Below are 14,865 nucleotides of genomic sequence, written 5' to 3'. Positions count from 1 at the left end.
CCTCTGGGCTAATGCGATCTGGTGTCTTTCGGCCGACGTAGCCTTTTGTTAATCGACTGTCCCGATCTACAATAAAGGTTTACCAGTGATTTCTAATGCCGCTCCTAGAAATATTCCCGCGTCGCAGTGACTCAATAGAAATTTGATCCCGCCTATTACAGGGAATAAGTTTTAGGCGGGGTTAGTTCCGAAGTGTGCTTTCTCGGCGTACAGTATAAATAAGTGCGGTTGGTAATTGTGTATGCACGGACCTTCCTCCTCGGCCGAGCGAATTAGAAGCGCCTCAAACGAGAAAGCAGCGCGAGGGCAGTGCCGATCTCCCGCTATCAGATTAGACAGCAGCTCCTTTCCATCACTGCCGCTCTTTTCCCTCTTCACTCCCACAAAAACTACCCCTGCTCAATCGCTGTCTCTCCGCTCTTTAATTTTCCCCTAATTTTCCACTTAAAACCCTTTCGTCAGGTCCCCCACCATCTCCCTGCCTCCTTCGCCCGCCCTGTCCCTTTACAGCTCAACGCGCCAGCCTTGACATGTCCGTTGCTGTCCCCCCACCAATCCTCCTCGCCACTAGACCGACTATCATGTCCAAGCCTTCCGCACCACGTATTCAGTCTCGCCCATCCCCATCGTCCACTTCATCCTTGTCAACGCGCCCCGTGGCAGCCAAGTCGACCCAATCACCTCTCAACTCTGCCATCAGCTCCGGTTCTACACCGAAGGTCGCAGTCAAATCTGTTGCAACCAACATCCCTACTTCAGCACGTCCATCACCTGCTCCGCGTGCCAACTCTTCTTCCTCAACCTCCACTGCCGTAGCAGCCACCCCTATCATGGGCAAGGATACGTCATCCTCTGCTGGGAAAATTTTTGCAAAGCCAAGCAAGGAGTGGGTGCTCCCAGAAAGGGCAAAACCAGGTCGAAAAGTCAGCAACGATGAGCCAGACAACGTGAGTTACATTCACCAAGATTCCCGTTATCGAAGGACAATGAATAAGATAGACTCTGACTTTCCTTCTCTCCCCCTTTTTGAAAAATAAAATAAAATAGAAACGCCAGTCGCAAAATCGGCTTTCTCAGCGGGCGCACCGCGCGCGTCGGACCGACTACATCCAAACCCTCGAAGAACGTCTACGCCAATACGAGGCCGACGAAATCCATTCTAACGTTCGTCTTCAAGAAGTGGCACGAGCTCTCAAGGCAGACAATGAGAGGCTCAAGGCTGAAGTCAATGAATTGAAGAATAAGTGCATGGAGTATAACGGGGAGAAGGATGTCTGGGAGATGGAACGCAGGACATTGAAGGAGGCTGTGCGAGACATGCGCATCGAAATTGAGGCTCTCAGAGCTGGAAGTGGAATGGAAACCATTGTGAGAATGGATATTGACCAGTCAACAATAGATAGCCTTGTCCCTGGCCCAAGCATACCTCGACGTCAAAGCGCACATCGATTATCCCCCAGGAGTGCCAGTCGACCTGGAAACGTGACTCTTCAAGATTGCCCTATTTGCCCAAATCCTGATCCAGACTGTCCTTGCCAACGACCCCATGCTCGTCAGGAGCAGTACCCACCAGAGCATCTTACACTCGCCCCATCTGCGGCCGAGGACCATGCGGTCGCATGCGGATTATGTCATTCGACCGATGAATGTCTCTGCCGAGCTGTTGACGAGGACGTCAAGCCAGACATCTCTTCGCCCAGTCATGACCTTAAAACGCTAGACGATGACAGATGTGGCCTGTGCACTGGTGGCGATTTTTGTGCCTGTCGAGAGGCGGCGGCGGCGGCGAGTGTGAGAACATCTGTCACATCAGATACTAAGACAACAGTGGCAACGACCACTGCCGTTTCAGGGATTGTCACTGCATCGTCTTCCTCAGCCGCCCTGCCACTTAGGCTTCGTACGAAGGGCAATGGATCAGCTAAGGCTTCCATATGGTCTCTCAATGCGGCTCCTGCAGTTTCGCGAGAGGCAATATGTACTGGTGACCCATCCAATTGCGATGCATGTCGCGACGATTCATTCGGTAAGTAACTCGCTAATTAGGACGTTTTATACTGATTAGTCACTAGGCCGTGAATTTTGTCAACATTTGTTCGAAGCTGCCGAATCGTCTTCCTCCGTAAAGCCCTGTTCATCATGCCCAGGAAATTGCATGAACGTCAAGGCTGGCCTTTCACCATCTCCGGGTATTACCCAAGCATCTTCGTCGTCCTCAAACCAAATTCGTACACCGCCAACCCCGCCCGTTAATCAACCTTCAGCGGTGGAGGATGACACACCGCTTGCACCTCTTCAAATGGTTTGCTGTGGTAATGCCGAATTGTGTGGCGGTTCTCGAGGAGGGGGATGTACTGACGATATCATTGGTATCGGTGGACCCTCTGGGGCTTTACAAGCTTCAATGTCTTTCCCTTCCGTACCCGAGGTAGACGAAGATGACAATGCCACCCTCAGGCCAGATCAAGCCTGGAAGCAACTCAAGGTAAGCGCAGCTACCACTTTATCCCTCATCAATGCTGACATCCTCCTACTAGGCACATCCTAATGCGAAGTTTGCCTCACTTGCCCTTCTAGCAGATGTTGTCGCTCGCAGAACAAAGTGCCTTGGGCCGCGCGTGGAAATGAGCCCAACGCCAGCTAGTCCTGCGCCGACCGTCAGTGTCCCTATGTCAGTTCCTGTCATTGCCCATTCGGCGTCTTCGCGCCCGCGTCAGCCGATGTTAGGCTCGCCAGATATCCCTAATACTCAGCAAAAACGGAGGAATATTGAGGTAGAAACGTCGGCAGTACGAGATGCTCTCAAGTTACTGGACAAGGCAACGCCCGCTCCTTCTCCAGAGCCTGACAGAGAATTGAAGAGACGGAGAATTGAGCGAATCCTGTGAGGAACAGGAGGGGGATGAATTCAAAGGCGTTGCACGGATCAACACCTTGTGATAACTGCCTAACCGGTGAGAATAGAGGATAGCCATAGGCAGATAGCAATGGTATGCAGGTTAGATGTACAATAAGTATCTGTTTTCCTACTTTCTTAATTCCTCTGCTTTGTTGGCAGACATGTCATGCATACCTGATGTATCGTTCTGTACAATGACTACAATGGAATGCTACCTCGTTTATGGTCATGTTTTCACCTTAGAGGGCCATATTCAATAGCCTCTCGTTCAAGCTTTCACATACCTGTCCCAAAGCCATTTCCGTCAGCATCGCAAGTTCTTTTATTGAATTGACTGTCACTCACGTCGCATCAATTTGTTTGACTTGGGGTAAGGCCAACATGATCTTTCGCCTATAGTTGCCCATATCTTCCTTCTGGCATGGGTTTCCTTCAAGGTAAATAGTGCAGAGGTTAGTTAGGGGACGAAGTTCAGATTCCAGTGCATGGAGACTGCCGATTTGATTATTACTTGCCTGGAATGGATGAGCATTTGATCGTCATTAGAACGCAAGGTGATATAGACATACCCAAAACTCTTCCAGATTTGATAGATGCGACAGATTTTCAATCTCTTTTATGAAATTGTTACCGACATCCAGTGTAGTCAACTTGATCTATTAAGCAGATCATTTGAAACATCGCGTGAGCATCAAAAATATGATAACGAACAAGGACATACATTATGATGTAAACCCTCAATCTTTTGCAAGCCGTTATGGGATAGATACAATTCTTCAAGATTGACCAGTCCCTCTAAATTCTCCAATTTGGTGATGCGATTTGATTGCAAAGAAAGAATGCGTAAAGAAGAGAATGTGGACAGATTCTGGATATTTCTGGTCAGCACGACAAAGTAACTGAGCAAATTCTGGCCTAACCTCAAGCACGCGGATCTTATTCTTCCCCAGCCACAGTTCCTGCAGATGTATCAATTTGTCGAGATTCTCGATGACCCTAATCCTGTTACCCCCTAGCTCTAAGCTTTTCATTGTGTCTTGACACCAATCGAGCTCGCCTTTTTCTAACCTAGATATTTTGTTTTGAACCAGATACAACGTATTCACATGTTGCAGGCTGGGGAGGGAGGGTGCATGCCGAATGTTATTAAAGCTGAGATCCAGTGTACTGAAAGGCATTTTTAGCTTCTGCGATCCTGCGCAAATGTCCCTGAACATACCTAATATTGGGGCATCCAGCCAACTCCTCATCCCTCACGTGAGGTCCGAGTCTATTATCATAGAAATCCAGCTCTTCTAACTCTGTCAAGTTGGCAAAAGCGCCTGATGGCAGGGGTGAAGTAAGCTCGTTTTGACGCAGACATAGCCTTTTCAAATGGTTCCCAAACCTCGGAAAGTTGAGAGGTACGAGTAGAGGTGTTTTCAAGCGGAGATGCAAGAGTTGAAGATCCTATGTCTCCTTTAGCATCTGATACGTGCTGGTACGCTACGAGCGCTGATCCCACCTCTGTATCTTCTGGATAATCTTTTAAGAAGTCGGGACTCCCGTCTCCCCCTGCATCTGTCTCCTGATTGTTCCCGTCCTCATCGTCGGGCTCTGAGTCTGACGCCGGAAGTTGGACTACCTCGGTGGGGCCTAACCTTGCCCGAGGCTTGGCCTGGGAAGGCACATGCTGGTTCGCCGATTGCTGGACGTCTGATGAGATACTCGGCGATACTTGCTGCTGGTCCATCGACGGGATTGGTAACACTGTGGATAGTCTGCACAAGAATGCAAGCGTAAAAGGAAGAGCTGGAATACAAAGAAGTACGTACTGCGCGGTTCGGTGTGAGAGTCTTCTGTCAGCTTCGCCGTCCCGCGCCTTATATTATCAGACCTCAAGCTACATTGGGTCTTGGGGGACTTTTACCGCAAAAGTTGCAGTAGCGACTGTCCGTCCTCGCCTAGAAAGCTTCGTATCCTCCACGGACCATCGCTGCTGAGCGATGGATTGAATTGATCAATAACTAGTGATGACCCGCGAAAGACTTCGCGGTTTTTCGGGTAAATAATTCAATTGCACCAAGTTAATTTTGGGAATTCTATTCAGTTTTTGGATGGTTTTGTTAATGAGAATGGACGTGTTCGTTCATCCAAATGTGTTGTGGTACGTATTATGATGCATTTGTACAGTGGCTCATTTGATCCTAGACCCATGTTCCTCCCTTTTCTGAGGGGTGAGTTAATTATTGAGCTGTCTGGCGTATTCACAAATTACACGGCGTCGGCAGGCTCAGTGCCGTGACATGGAGACCATCGATCTTTCTTAAAACTGGGCCCTACAATTCAACCCATTGGCCATCGTGAAAGGAAAAGACAAAAGACTTGTACTTTTTCAACGGAGACACGAAGTGGTGTATTGAAAATGTTCAGATCGTGATCATGTCGCTGGCCCTATCGTTCTACGTATGTAAGCGTGTGATGCGCTGGGCTGGGTCTTAATTCACCACATAGATCGTCATCCCAAACCAGTTACTGTAAAGTATTCCCATCGGCATTGGAATGGGCGACAAAACCTATCACTCAAAGGGGTATGAGGTTACATCTAGTAGTTCTCATTAGGTTGGGTGGTTTGTTGGACAGTACATGTGATCTATCTGTAGGTGCTATGACGAACAATGGATCAGAATGCCACTTTGTGTAGTTTGAAGGAGTGCGCAATTTAAGAGAGGGGGTTTCGGTAGTTTACCTGTTGAGATAGGTGGCGTAGATGAATAAATGATGTGTTGTGACTCGGGCCCGTTGTTTGACGTATTATCAAGGCTAGGAGGAGGCATTCTCATTGGGATTTGGAGCTGAGTAAGTGTCTACTGTCAACTTTTGAAAAAGGGGCCCATATTGAAGAGCGCATTAAAACTGCCTGGGCGCTCAAAAAGACCTAAGGCATAGGATTGCTCCATAGGGACTTTTTGAATCGTTCCTGCCTCATCCTGAAATGACGATGTTAGCAGAGAATGTAAGTTCTATAACTGATGATGGGTAGTTACGCCCTTCAGCGAGATGGGATCTAGGACTACCATCCATATTCTCCCTGGTGATAAATCAGAATGAAATGGAGGTGTAAAAAGTGGCGGCTTTTCTCGCTCACACGTTGAGATTTTTTTACTTCAATAGGTTTCCTGTATGGTCCCACGGCCGCTGCTAGGTTCTATTTTAGAGATTGCATGGTATAGCCGCGACGTCATCCAAGTAGGACGATTGTATCGACGATGATCATGTTGTTTCGGGTTTAGTAGGCGTGAGCAGATTTGCCTACAGCGGAAACGTTAGCTATACTATACAGCTGTGAAGTAAAACGTACTTACATGAGGCTCTCGCTACAGTCTTGCCTTAACTGTTAGGAGTTATTTGATATAAGAAACTACACACAGCGACATCTGCTCAATCCGCCTGAGGATTGCCGATCACAGTAGTTGACGGGATTTCAACTCTGTTAAGTTGCTGGACTCTGCTATCTTCGTTAAGTTCGGACATACCGACCTGAGCATAAATAGAGGCGTCTCCAGGCGCAGACAAAAGGAGTCTGATGAGATGATAAGACTCGGCTGCAAATGGGTAACAGATCGAATGCCTTTGAGTCCCCAGACGGATTGATGTCGATGTCTGAAGCCAATAAAAGGCATAGCTAAAGCGCGGTTATAGCTGCGAAGGTTGCTTCTGAAGCCGGCTGCATTCTAGGTGATTTCACAGAGGTATGATCAAGGAGACTGGGTAGAAGGGAGGCGTACCTTCCGAATTACTGGTCGAAAGCTTAGCTCGTAGGGTTCAGGTTCAGGATCTGTAGGCAGAGGTAGCTGTACAGCTTCATTGGCACAGCATGTATTGTAGGGTTAGCAGCTAGAGAGAGCTTCGCCGGGCCACTTCCAGTCGCGCCATCAGATCCAAAATCTAGCATGATATTTTGGGCACAGGCAGCCAAGTTATGGCGATTGCTGTTTGTTGTTTGGTTCGAGGGGGCGTAAAACTCGGGGAACGTCACCATCAGGGAGAGGACCACTGGAGGACGGTGGCGGTTGGTTGAGTGTGACTGAAGATGGACAGTTAGAGAAGGCGGGTCCCCAGGCAGGGTAGGGTGTCTAGGGACAGGGGATGGAAGGAGGAGTCGTCGGGATAGGTGCGTTTTAGAGGAATAAAGGCAGTTAAAGCAGTTTATAGTGCAGTAGAAGGTCCAGGAAGCCGTGGCATGAGAAGATACGTATAACAGAAGAAGAAACGTAACGAAAGTTCTAGAAACTGGAAGGTTATTATTCCACGAACAACGCGACGACGAATGAAACGGCGGCGGCGATATCCGCCATGCATATGACACTTTTGAATGATGATGGTGGGGGCCACGAACGAATCCATACCTTCAGGCACGAATCAGGCACCACCAAGATTTTTTTTGGCGACGTTTTTCATGTCCATGGTCCAATGCATGCACGTCTGAAAAGGGTATAGGCATGTAGAGACGATTTTCGTCTACGTAACGGTGGTGGTTGAATGGGGGGTTATGGGGGTCATGGATGAGAACGAAGGCAAAAAGTGAGGAAATTTTCAAAGGTGACACGGGGAATATTAATATATAAAGAAGGGAATATTAATATATAAAGATATAGGGTCGGTGGCGCATCGATCAGCTGTCGCTCGGACCATTTCCGTTGCACTTCCCATTTACAGAAGTGCATTTTGCACTTGCGCCACCTCGCATTTCACAGTTTTCAAAATCACATTTCGCATTTTCTATTTTTTGACGAAATTTGGACACGTCCGCGCGGTATTGGTTGTGCTATTAAATGAAAAAACTAATGAATGTTGATGACTATTATTAATGAACGGGATGACTATTAATGAACAACTACTACAATGAAATTGTCCATTGTTCACAAAAAATGTTCTGTTACAATCTAATAGTACTTGACTGTCTATGGCAATCAAAAATGAATTATATGTTCACGATTCCTACATAATGCGAATGAAAGTCCATGATCTAAAAGATCGACAAAAAAAAACTGAACCTAGCCTTTATCAGACCATAATAGCAGCAAGGGCAAGGCCGCACGCGATGACGAAGAGAGAAGGCCTGTTGGCAATGGGCCACGAAGAAGACTCTTGGGAGCTGGCAGCAGAGGCGATTGACACACCAGCCGAGTCCGTGACAGAAGCACTGGAGGTTGCAGTCGCGGAAGCGACAGAGGTGGATGTATGAGTTGGTTTGGCCGTGGTCAGAGTCCCGGCAACAGACATAGTTGTGACAACGTCGTCGTTGCCCTTGCCAGAGTTCAGGTACCACTTCATGCTGAAAGCATCTGCCACATTCTTGACAGACCATCCATTAGCTACTGCCTTGGGGTACTCCGTCTCGAAGACTTCGACAGTGTTGTTATCCAACTCATGTTCTAAGAGCAAAAGACCTTGGGTTCGATTGCCAGTGACCAAAGTGTCGAAATAAGCCTCAACGCTTGCAACAGAGTATTGGTCTGGCTGGTCGGAAATAGCCCAGTCATTGGTGTCTATAACCCGTTAGCAATTTGTCCACAGCATGAAACGAGATGCTCACCCGAATCCCAAAGGACAGTCACCAAGCCAAATACTCCCTTCGCAATAGCTCGAACACGGTTGTCAACGTCACCATAAGGTGGACGCCAGTACATGGGAATTCGGCCACCATTGAGATCGCTAAGGGCTTGCATGGTCCAGCCGAGTTCTGCAACGACTTGCTCGTTGGTGAGAGTTGTCACTGCACGAAATGACTTAAAAACTAATCGTGCATTGATTTGACAAATACTTACTATAAGGATGGGACCAAGTGTGGACAGCGAGGTGACCTCCAGCTTCAATGGCAATGAGAACTGACTGTGGGCTATTACATTTCAAGTAGTCAATATTATAGCACTTGCAGGTACATGCTGCAGATTGAGACGTACGAAGTAATAATATTACCGCCGATCATGAAATGAGTCGCAGAGGAAGATATGTTGTTCTGAGCCAGATAGTCGTAGAGAGCAGGACTGACGTCTGTTGGTCCATCGTCGAAGGAGAGCTGTACACCCGCGTCAAGAACATTCTCTGGATGAAGACGATGGGAGAAGCACATAACACTCACGGCCCAGACCTTTTCACCGGGGGGAGAGTACAGATCGTCCTCTACGTAACATTGATCGGTGAAAGAACAAATTTCTGAATCTCCATCGTTCTCATTATTAGGGTAAGTAGGACGACCGTCATTAGCTGTAGCTACCGAGACATTTGGCAACTGCACAGTGGCCAGTTTATCCAACCAAGCTTGAGGAATGGTGCTGACGTTCGGAGTGGACCCAGGGCTTGGATAGTAACTCAAGTAATCTATAAAGAAATATGAGTGAAATCTCGTCCCACTTATTGGAAGATAGTAGAAGGTGGTACTGACCACTGGCCTTGGGATCGGGAGCACCTCGTCTGAACAGTTGTGAGACGTCGGAGTCTCTAGGCTGAAGCCATGACTCGGGGAATGGAGCAGCGGCCACCACTGCAAGCAAGGAAAGTGTGGAGAGAGATAAATGACCGTACATTCTAACGGGCTGTTCTGATTGGATAGGTGGGGTCAGTCCTAGTCCGATTGTATACGTAATAGTTTCCCCATTTGTAGACGAAAGGAGAGGATGTGCTTACATGTGGTTGCGTGGGTGCGCAAGAGGCCGTCGTTATGCCGAAAGGCAGGAAGGGAGAGAGACTCCTTGTACAGAACGACTGTGTGCACACGGTTAGACACCAACTGATCTGATGAAGGCAGAAAGGATCACAGATACACAACAGTAAACCGTTTGATTGATCGACTGAAGGATGAGTAAACAGACGTACCCAAGGAAAGATAGGAGAGAAAGGGAGAAGAGGAGGCGAAGAATGAGGGAAGAGGATCGTGATATAGGCAGTAGGGGAGGTGGGAAGATGGAGAGGCAGCGCTGATGAAGAAGGAGTGGGGAAGAAGGAGTGAAGTTTATAGGTGTTTGCTAGTGTTGTGCTAGATTCTTGGTGGGAATACGCACTAAGCCGAGGCCGGCATACGGCAACTCGTGAAAAATCCCGGATTGCGGATTGCGACTTGTGAAGACCCTGAATATCTCATACCTGTTCCTCAGGGACATGTTCGGGTCGTACACTTATCTCAGGGTTATCTTTGCACAAGGTTCGCCGAAACTGTATGATGAAAGAGGCAATGACAGGAACAGCAGATCCTTACTTATTTAGCCATCGGTAGCCCGTTCATATCCATAATAAACTCATGCCCCACGGCAATCAGTGGTCCCCAGCATGTGAGTCAAGTTTTATTTGACGATTCTCCAGTCGCCAGCGTCCATGTTTCCCCTCGCGACTAAAGACAGTATAATTTCAGATTGTTAATTATATGGCTCTTCATAGAGAATCCAACAGCAAGTCTCTAATAAATCAATCCGCAAAGCTCAGACTCCATGTTGCTACTGTGATGCAATGTGTGGTGGTACTTTTTTGGGTTTGTGATGCTGTGTCATCTGTACGTACGTACGTACTACTGAGGGAACTGTGAATTGTGAAGTACGCACGTATTGTGAGCATATAAATGGATAAATAAAAAGCAAAGCTATTAATAATAATAAACTAGCATTGTTTTGTGCCTTTCGCTCAGAGCAAATGCGCATTTTGTATGTGCACAAATAATAGCATGGGAATTTCCGACCATTTTTCTTCCTGATCACTGATCTTCTGACCCTCAAGCTCCTAACTAATAGTTCTGCAACGCTCTGTAATTTGCCCCTTACAACATCTAGCGCATGTAGCGCACAAGATCTTCGATCTCCTCCGATGGATTGGGATGAGAAAAGCGTGACTACTGGTGGCACAGTCTGCCAGCCCTGCTGTGCTGTGCTGATCCAGCGAAGATGATCAAAATACATATCATCATATATCTGATTTATCACCTTCGGGCCATTAATTGTCGTATTCACACAGAGCAGGGGAAAATGTTCTATCCGATCCACTCCAACTGCCCTCCCTGCCATCAGCGCAACTTCTTCTCCTTTAGGCCATGAAGAATTACACCTGCGTCGATGCGACCCACTTCATTTCAACTCACACAAAAAAGATAAGAGAAAAAAATGACTGTCAGATCTGAATGCGCATCATTATTATTACACAAGCCCCTCGACGGACATTGGCTTCTTGTTGTGTTGTCGAGCCTACTACTAACTTATTATAATCATCATCATTCATCATCATGAGGTGGGCGTATGCTGATAACGATAATTACACGTCAACCAGGCGCGGAGCCAGATTTTTTGGAGACTTCTTCTTTTACAGCATGATCTACCAAAAGGGTGAAGAAATGTAGAGCCAATTTTTTCCAATCTAACGCAGACTGTTTAACAGGAGGTTGTGGGGTCATGCATGAGAACGAAGGGAAAAAGTGAGGGAAAAAAATGGGAATTGAGGCCGTCATGATATCATCACCATCATTATAAAGCAGCAGCAGCAGTATAGTAGTAGTGACGCAAATAGTTTTAGTGATAACTCCTGAGTCAGTTACGCGTAAACCGACTCGAGGAGCATTCTCTTTATGGAGGAGACCGACTTTCTCTACAACTCCAACCCAATTTCTTTCCGCTGCACAAATGCCCCCGAGTATCCCAGTCCCGTCAATCGTGACAAGGGCCATTCCCTCCTTGGCTCGCGCCGCCTCTACAACCACCAAATCCACACCTTCCAAAGAACATCATGTCCACTCGTACTCCCCGGAAGTACTTCCCCTAGGCTACGCTGTGGCTTCGACCCATGCCTCCATAAAAAAGAAGACAGGGGCTCTCGACCTTGGTATACTTGTTTCTACCACAGATAAGCCTGCGTCTGCGGCGGCCTGCTTGACAAGGAACGTGTTCAAAGCCGCGCCAGTGACGGTGACCACTCAGCTTTTGCAATCCGGCGGTGGACGAGCTAGGGGTTTTATCGTCAATTCCGGTTGTGCTAATGCGGTCACGGGCAAGAAAGGTCTAGAAGATGCCTGGGAAATGTCTAATACTGTAACTTCCCAGCTCCCGCCAGGTCAGCGTGGAATAGGAACATTGGTGATGTCTACAGGTGTTATTGGTCAACCCCTTCCTATATCATCAATTATCTCCAAGATCCCCGAGCTTGTACGATCCCTTGATGATTCGCCCAAATCGTGGCTTGACCTTTCCAAGTCGTTCATGACCACAGACACGTTCCCCAAATTGCGCGCCAAATCGTTTAGGCTCGGTGAACGCCTGGTGCGCATAGCCGGTATTGATAAAGGAGCCGGTATGATCGCTCCCTCCATGGGACCGCCTCAACCACCTCATGCTACCCTGCTTGGTGTGATTGCTACCGATGCTGCTATTAGCCCTCCTGCTCTGCAGTCTGCGCTAAACTATGCTGTCGACCGGAGCTTCAACAACATCACTGTTGACGGTGATATGAGTACTAATGATTCAATCATCTGTCTGGCCAACGGGGCAGCTGGTAAACTTGAAACTCAGGGCCGTGAGACAGCTGAAAGTATGGAGGAAATCACTGAAGATGGGCATCCCGAAGAGTACAAGGTTTTCAGAGAAGAGCTGAGGTCTTTTGCTGAGGAGCTGGCCCAGCTGGTCGTTAGGGATGGTGAAGGCGCGACCAAATTCGTGACCATTCGCGTCAAGGTGAGTCGCTTGAAATGTATTTGGAAAAGAAAGCTCAGCAATCATTGTCTTATCAGAACGCGCCTTCTTATGAGACTGCCCAAGCTGTCGCTAAGAGCATCGCGAATTCGTCCTTGTTCAAGACGGCTATGTATGGAGAAGGTGAGATTGTGAAATTGTCATGGTGATCAATACAGTGCTAATAATACACAAAAGATGCCAACTGGGGTCGTATTCTCTGTGCTGTGTAAGTGAATTGTAGGCAGGACGTTTGCTGATTATGGATGCAGTGGGTACACTCCGACTGCGCAAGCAATTATTCCTAACCACGTCTCCGTCTCTTTCATTCCCTCTGCTAACGTTTCGGACCCCACACCTCTTCGATTGCTTACCAATGGTGAGCCTGAAGCCAATATAGATGAAGACCGCGCCAGTGTGATTTTAGCAGAGGAGGATTTAGAAGTTGAGGTGGACTTGGGCGACGGTCACGAAGAAGCCAAAGTTTGGACCTGTGATTTCTCCCATGTGAGTTATGTTTCAAACAGGTTTTCCCTAAATCTTGCATGTCACTCACTAGTTGCCCATAGGAATATGTGACAATTAATGGCAGCGTGAGTAACCGGGTAGAGCTGCCCCAGGGGCCCAGCAGTAACTAATAAACGGCAAACGCATAGTACCGAAGTTAAATCAAGCAAAATTTCCATTCCGGCTGTCAGTTGATATAAAGCACGATGTAGGATAGAACATGTGCGCTACAAGACCTAATGCATCGGAAATATCCACTTTGAAGAAGTGCTATTATACCCCCATTGAAAAGGATGGATGATGTCACAATGAAAAAAAATGCTTATGACTATGGTTAGACTGTAAAGGTTGTTACAACACTTATCAATGATAAACTCTTGCCCCGTCTATCGTCTAATTAGGCAACCCCCATCACACACACGCTTAGGCCATACCGCTACACCGCTAAAACCCTCAGATCCTGTCCACTTCCATATCTTCTTCGACGTTTTCTACCCACTGCTCACTTTCTTTTTCACCGTGCTTGGACCATGTTCCAAAATAGTCTAAGGAGGTCGCTTCATTCCCTCCATCCATGTCTCTCCGTTCTTTCAAACTCCCGTGCCCTAGTACCGGACTGCAAGGAGGAGCAGGAGGTACGCCGCCTTTGCAATGCGGCACAAAGAACGCATGAAATCCCTTGGCCTTCTCAACCTTGACTTCAAGAGACACCTGCACGTTACGATGTTTGCCATTGGTTGATGAGGACTTTTTGAGAGGTTTTGGGCGAGCGAACCGACGGGCTTGCTGGGATTGAGAGACAGTGGCTCCGGAAGGCGACCCTCCTGGTGAAGAGGGAGCTGTGTATGCTTGATAAGATGACGGAGAGGCGTGATTGGATTGCGATGAATACAAAACATTGGGAGACGAGTGAGCAGGCGGAAAAGAAGGTCGAGTGAGTGAGGATATATGAGGCTGGCTGTGATGCAAATAGGACGAAGGGAATGAAACTTGGGAATGCGAGTGAGAAGACATGGTGGAGTGCTGGTGAATGTATGTGGATGGAGAGGTGTGTGGCTGTTGGGTGTCGCAGAACATAGCTGGGTGGGAGAAAAAGGTGTATTGCGCGAGGGGTATAGCAGAGCAGAGGTAAAATGGGCTGTTGTGGGTGGCGAGAGAGAAGAGGGCGGAGTCAGACAAGGGGCCATGCAAAGTGGGTGAGAATACTTACAAGCTGGGTGTTCTTGTTGGAGCAAACGTCTGATGGTTGGGCTATGAACTATGGCAAGTCGTCGGTGTTGAGCGTGGATGCGAGATGCGTACTCGATGATTCGTTGGCGAGTCAAGTCACTTGGGCGCGGGCGTGCTGGCGACTCGTCGGTGGTTCGTGCGGGAGCGTGGACAGTAAGTGGGGCGCAGGTGCTCTGATTTTCAGCAGGTTTTTGAAGGATCACGGTAAGATGTAAATGATAAAATGCATGCATAGAGCCTACCGCCCCACGTCCATCCCCATACTACTTCCTGCTGCAGATAGTATACACCCTCGTTCTGAAGGATATTATTATGGCCCTGTATCCCCTGTATGATGAAAAAAGCGCGTCAAACGGAGGCGACTCACAATGAAAATTCAGGGTAAAACTCCCAACTCACAAGAGAGGGGCTTCCCTGACCCTTTCGCCTTTGTTCGGCGCTTGAGGCAGGGATTTATGCGGCTGTTGCTTGTTGCTAGCTTGGGGCGCGCATGGCGGTTGACGGTTGCCGGTAGCCCACCATCTACCACATAAAATATACCTAATG

General features: G+C 47.9%; 5 protein-coding genes across 5 annotated transcripts; 2 read left to right on the top strand and 3 right to left on the bottom strand.

Annotated features, from left to right (window-relative positions):
• Positions 1–270: 270 nt before the first annotated feature.
• On the top strand, positions 271–3,085 carry CND03600 (conserved hypothetical protein). Its single transcript, XM_570559.1, has 4 exons — positions 271–947; positions 1,048–2,026; positions 2,073–2,485; positions 2,538–3,085. The coding sequence occupies exons 1-4, from the start codon at positions 531–533 to the stop codon at positions 2,886–2,888; spliced, it is 2,160 nt and encodes a 719-aa protein (XP_570559.1). The 5' UTR covers positions 271–530; the 3' UTR covers positions 2,889–3,085.
• CND03590 (enzyme regulator, putative) lies at positions 3,073–4,709 on the bottom strand. The gene is made up of 7 exons (XM_570198.1): positions 4,404–4,709; positions 4,119–4,348; positions 3,820–4,066; positions 3,621–3,767; positions 3,469–3,555; positions 3,245–3,414; positions 3,073–3,183 (listed from the first exon to the last, which is right to left on the bottom strand). The coding sequence occupies exons 1-7, from the start codon at positions 4,629–4,631 to the stop codon at positions 3,168–3,170; spliced, it is 1,125 nt and encodes a 374-aa protein (XP_570198.1). The 5' UTR covers positions 4,632–4,709; the 3' UTR covers positions 3,073–3,167.
• A 2,918-nt stretch (positions 4,710–7,627) lies between these two features.
• CND03580 (chitin deacetylase, putative) lies at positions 7,628–9,875 on the bottom strand. Its single transcript, XM_570200.1, has 8 exons — positions 9,758–9,875; positions 9,569–9,646; positions 9,327–9,482; positions 9,024–9,262; positions 8,845–8,960; positions 8,710–8,780; positions 8,478–8,657; positions 7,628–8,430 (listed from the first exon to the last, which is right to left on the bottom strand). Exons 3-8 carry the CDS (start codon positions 9,466–9,468, stop codon positions 7,946–7,948), a joined length of 1,233 nt encoding a protein of 410 aa, XP_570200.1. The 5' UTR covers positions 9,469–9,482; positions 9,569–9,646; positions 9,758–9,875; the 3' UTR covers positions 7,628–7,945.
• Positions 9,876–11,475: 1,600 nt separating this feature from the next.
• On the top strand, positions 11,476–13,381 carry CND03570 (arginine biosynthesis-related protein, putative). The gene is made up of 6 exons (XM_570202.2): positions 11,476–12,585; positions 12,642–12,726; positions 12,781–12,811; positions 12,855–13,089; positions 13,152–13,175; positions 13,239–13,381. The coding sequence occupies exons 1-6, from the start codon at positions 11,542–11,544 to the stop codon at positions 13,248–13,250; spliced, it is 1,431 nt and encodes a 476-aa protein (XP_570202.1). The 5' UTR covers positions 11,476–11,541; the 3' UTR covers positions 13,251–13,381.
• Positions 13,315–14,504, bottom strand: CND03560 (hypothetical protein). Its single transcript, XM_570669.2, has 2 exons — positions 14,300–14,504; positions 13,315–14,227 (listed from the first exon to the last, which is right to left on the bottom strand). Exon 2 carries the CDS (start codon positions 14,164–14,166, stop codon positions 13,543–13,545), a length of 624 nt encoding a protein of 207 aa, XP_570669.2. The 5' UTR covers positions 14,167–14,227; positions 14,300–14,504; the 3' UTR covers positions 13,315–13,542.
• Between the last annotated feature and the right edge of the window lie 361 nt (positions 14,505–14,865).

This window comes from Cryptococcus neoformans (genome assembly GCF_000091045.1).
Source record: "Cryptococcus neoformans var. neoformans JEC21 chromosome 4 sequence".
Taxonomy (NCBI): Eukaryota; Fungi; Basidiomycota; class Tremellomycetes; order Tremellales; family Cryptococcaceae; genus Cryptococcus; species Cryptococcus deneoformans.
The sequence above is the reverse complement of the archived record's forward strand: the minus strand, read 5'-3'. Positions and strand labels throughout refer to the sequence as shown.

Bases quoted from the DNA above. Each gene is read 5' to 3' on its own strand.
- CND03560 (XM_570669.2), bottom strand. From the start codon at position 14,166: ATGTTCTGCGACACCCAACAGCCACACACCTCTCCATCCACATACATT.
- CND03580 (XM_570200.1), bottom strand. From the start codon at position 9,468: ATGTACGGTCATTTATCTCTCTCCACACTTTCCTTGCTTGCAGTGGTG. The intron at 9,263-9,326 runs GTCAGTACCACC...ATTTCTTTATAG, and splicing joins TCCCGATCCCAAGGCCAGTG to ATTACTTGAGTTACTATCCA. The intron at 8,961-9,023 runs GTGAGTGTTATG...GCGGGTGTACAG, and splicing joins CCGGTGAAAAGGTCTGGGCC to CTCTCCTTCGACGATGGACC.
- CND03570 (XM_570202.2), top strand. From the start codon at position 11,542: ATGCCCCCGAGTATCCCAGTCCCGTCAATCGTGACAAGGGCCATTCCC. The intron at 12,586-12,641 runs GTGAGTCGCTTG...TTGTCTTATCAG, and splicing joins TCGTGACCATTCGCGTCAAG to AACGCGCCTTCTTATGAGAC. The intron at 12,727-12,780 runs GTGAGATTGTGA...AATACACAAAAG, and splicing joins GACGGCTATGTATGGAGAAG to ATGCCAACTGGGGTCGTATT.
- CND03590 (XM_570198.1), bottom strand. From the start codon at position 4,631: ATGGACCAGCAGCAAGTATCGCCGAGTATCTCATCAGACGTCCAGCAA. The intron at 4,349-4,403 runs GTGGGATCAGCG...AAGGAGACATAG, and splicing joins ATTATCCAGAAGATACAGAG to GATCTTCAACTCTTGCATCT. The intron at 3,556-3,620 runs GTATGTCCTTGT...TCTGCTTAATAG, and splicing joins TTGAGGGTTTACATCATAAT to ATCAAGTTGACTACACTGGA.
- CND03600 (XM_570559.1), top strand. From the start codon at position 531: ATGTCCGTTGCTGTCCCCCCACCAATCCTCCTCGCCACTAGACCGACT. The intron at 948-1,047 runs GTGAGTTACATT...AAAATAAAATAG, and splicing joins GCAACGATGAGCCAGACAAC to AAACGCCAGTCGCAAAATCG. The intron at 2,486-2,537 runs GTAAGCGCAGCT...TCCTCCTACTAG, and splicing joins AAGCCTGGAAGCAACTCAAG to GCACATCCTAATGCGAAGTT.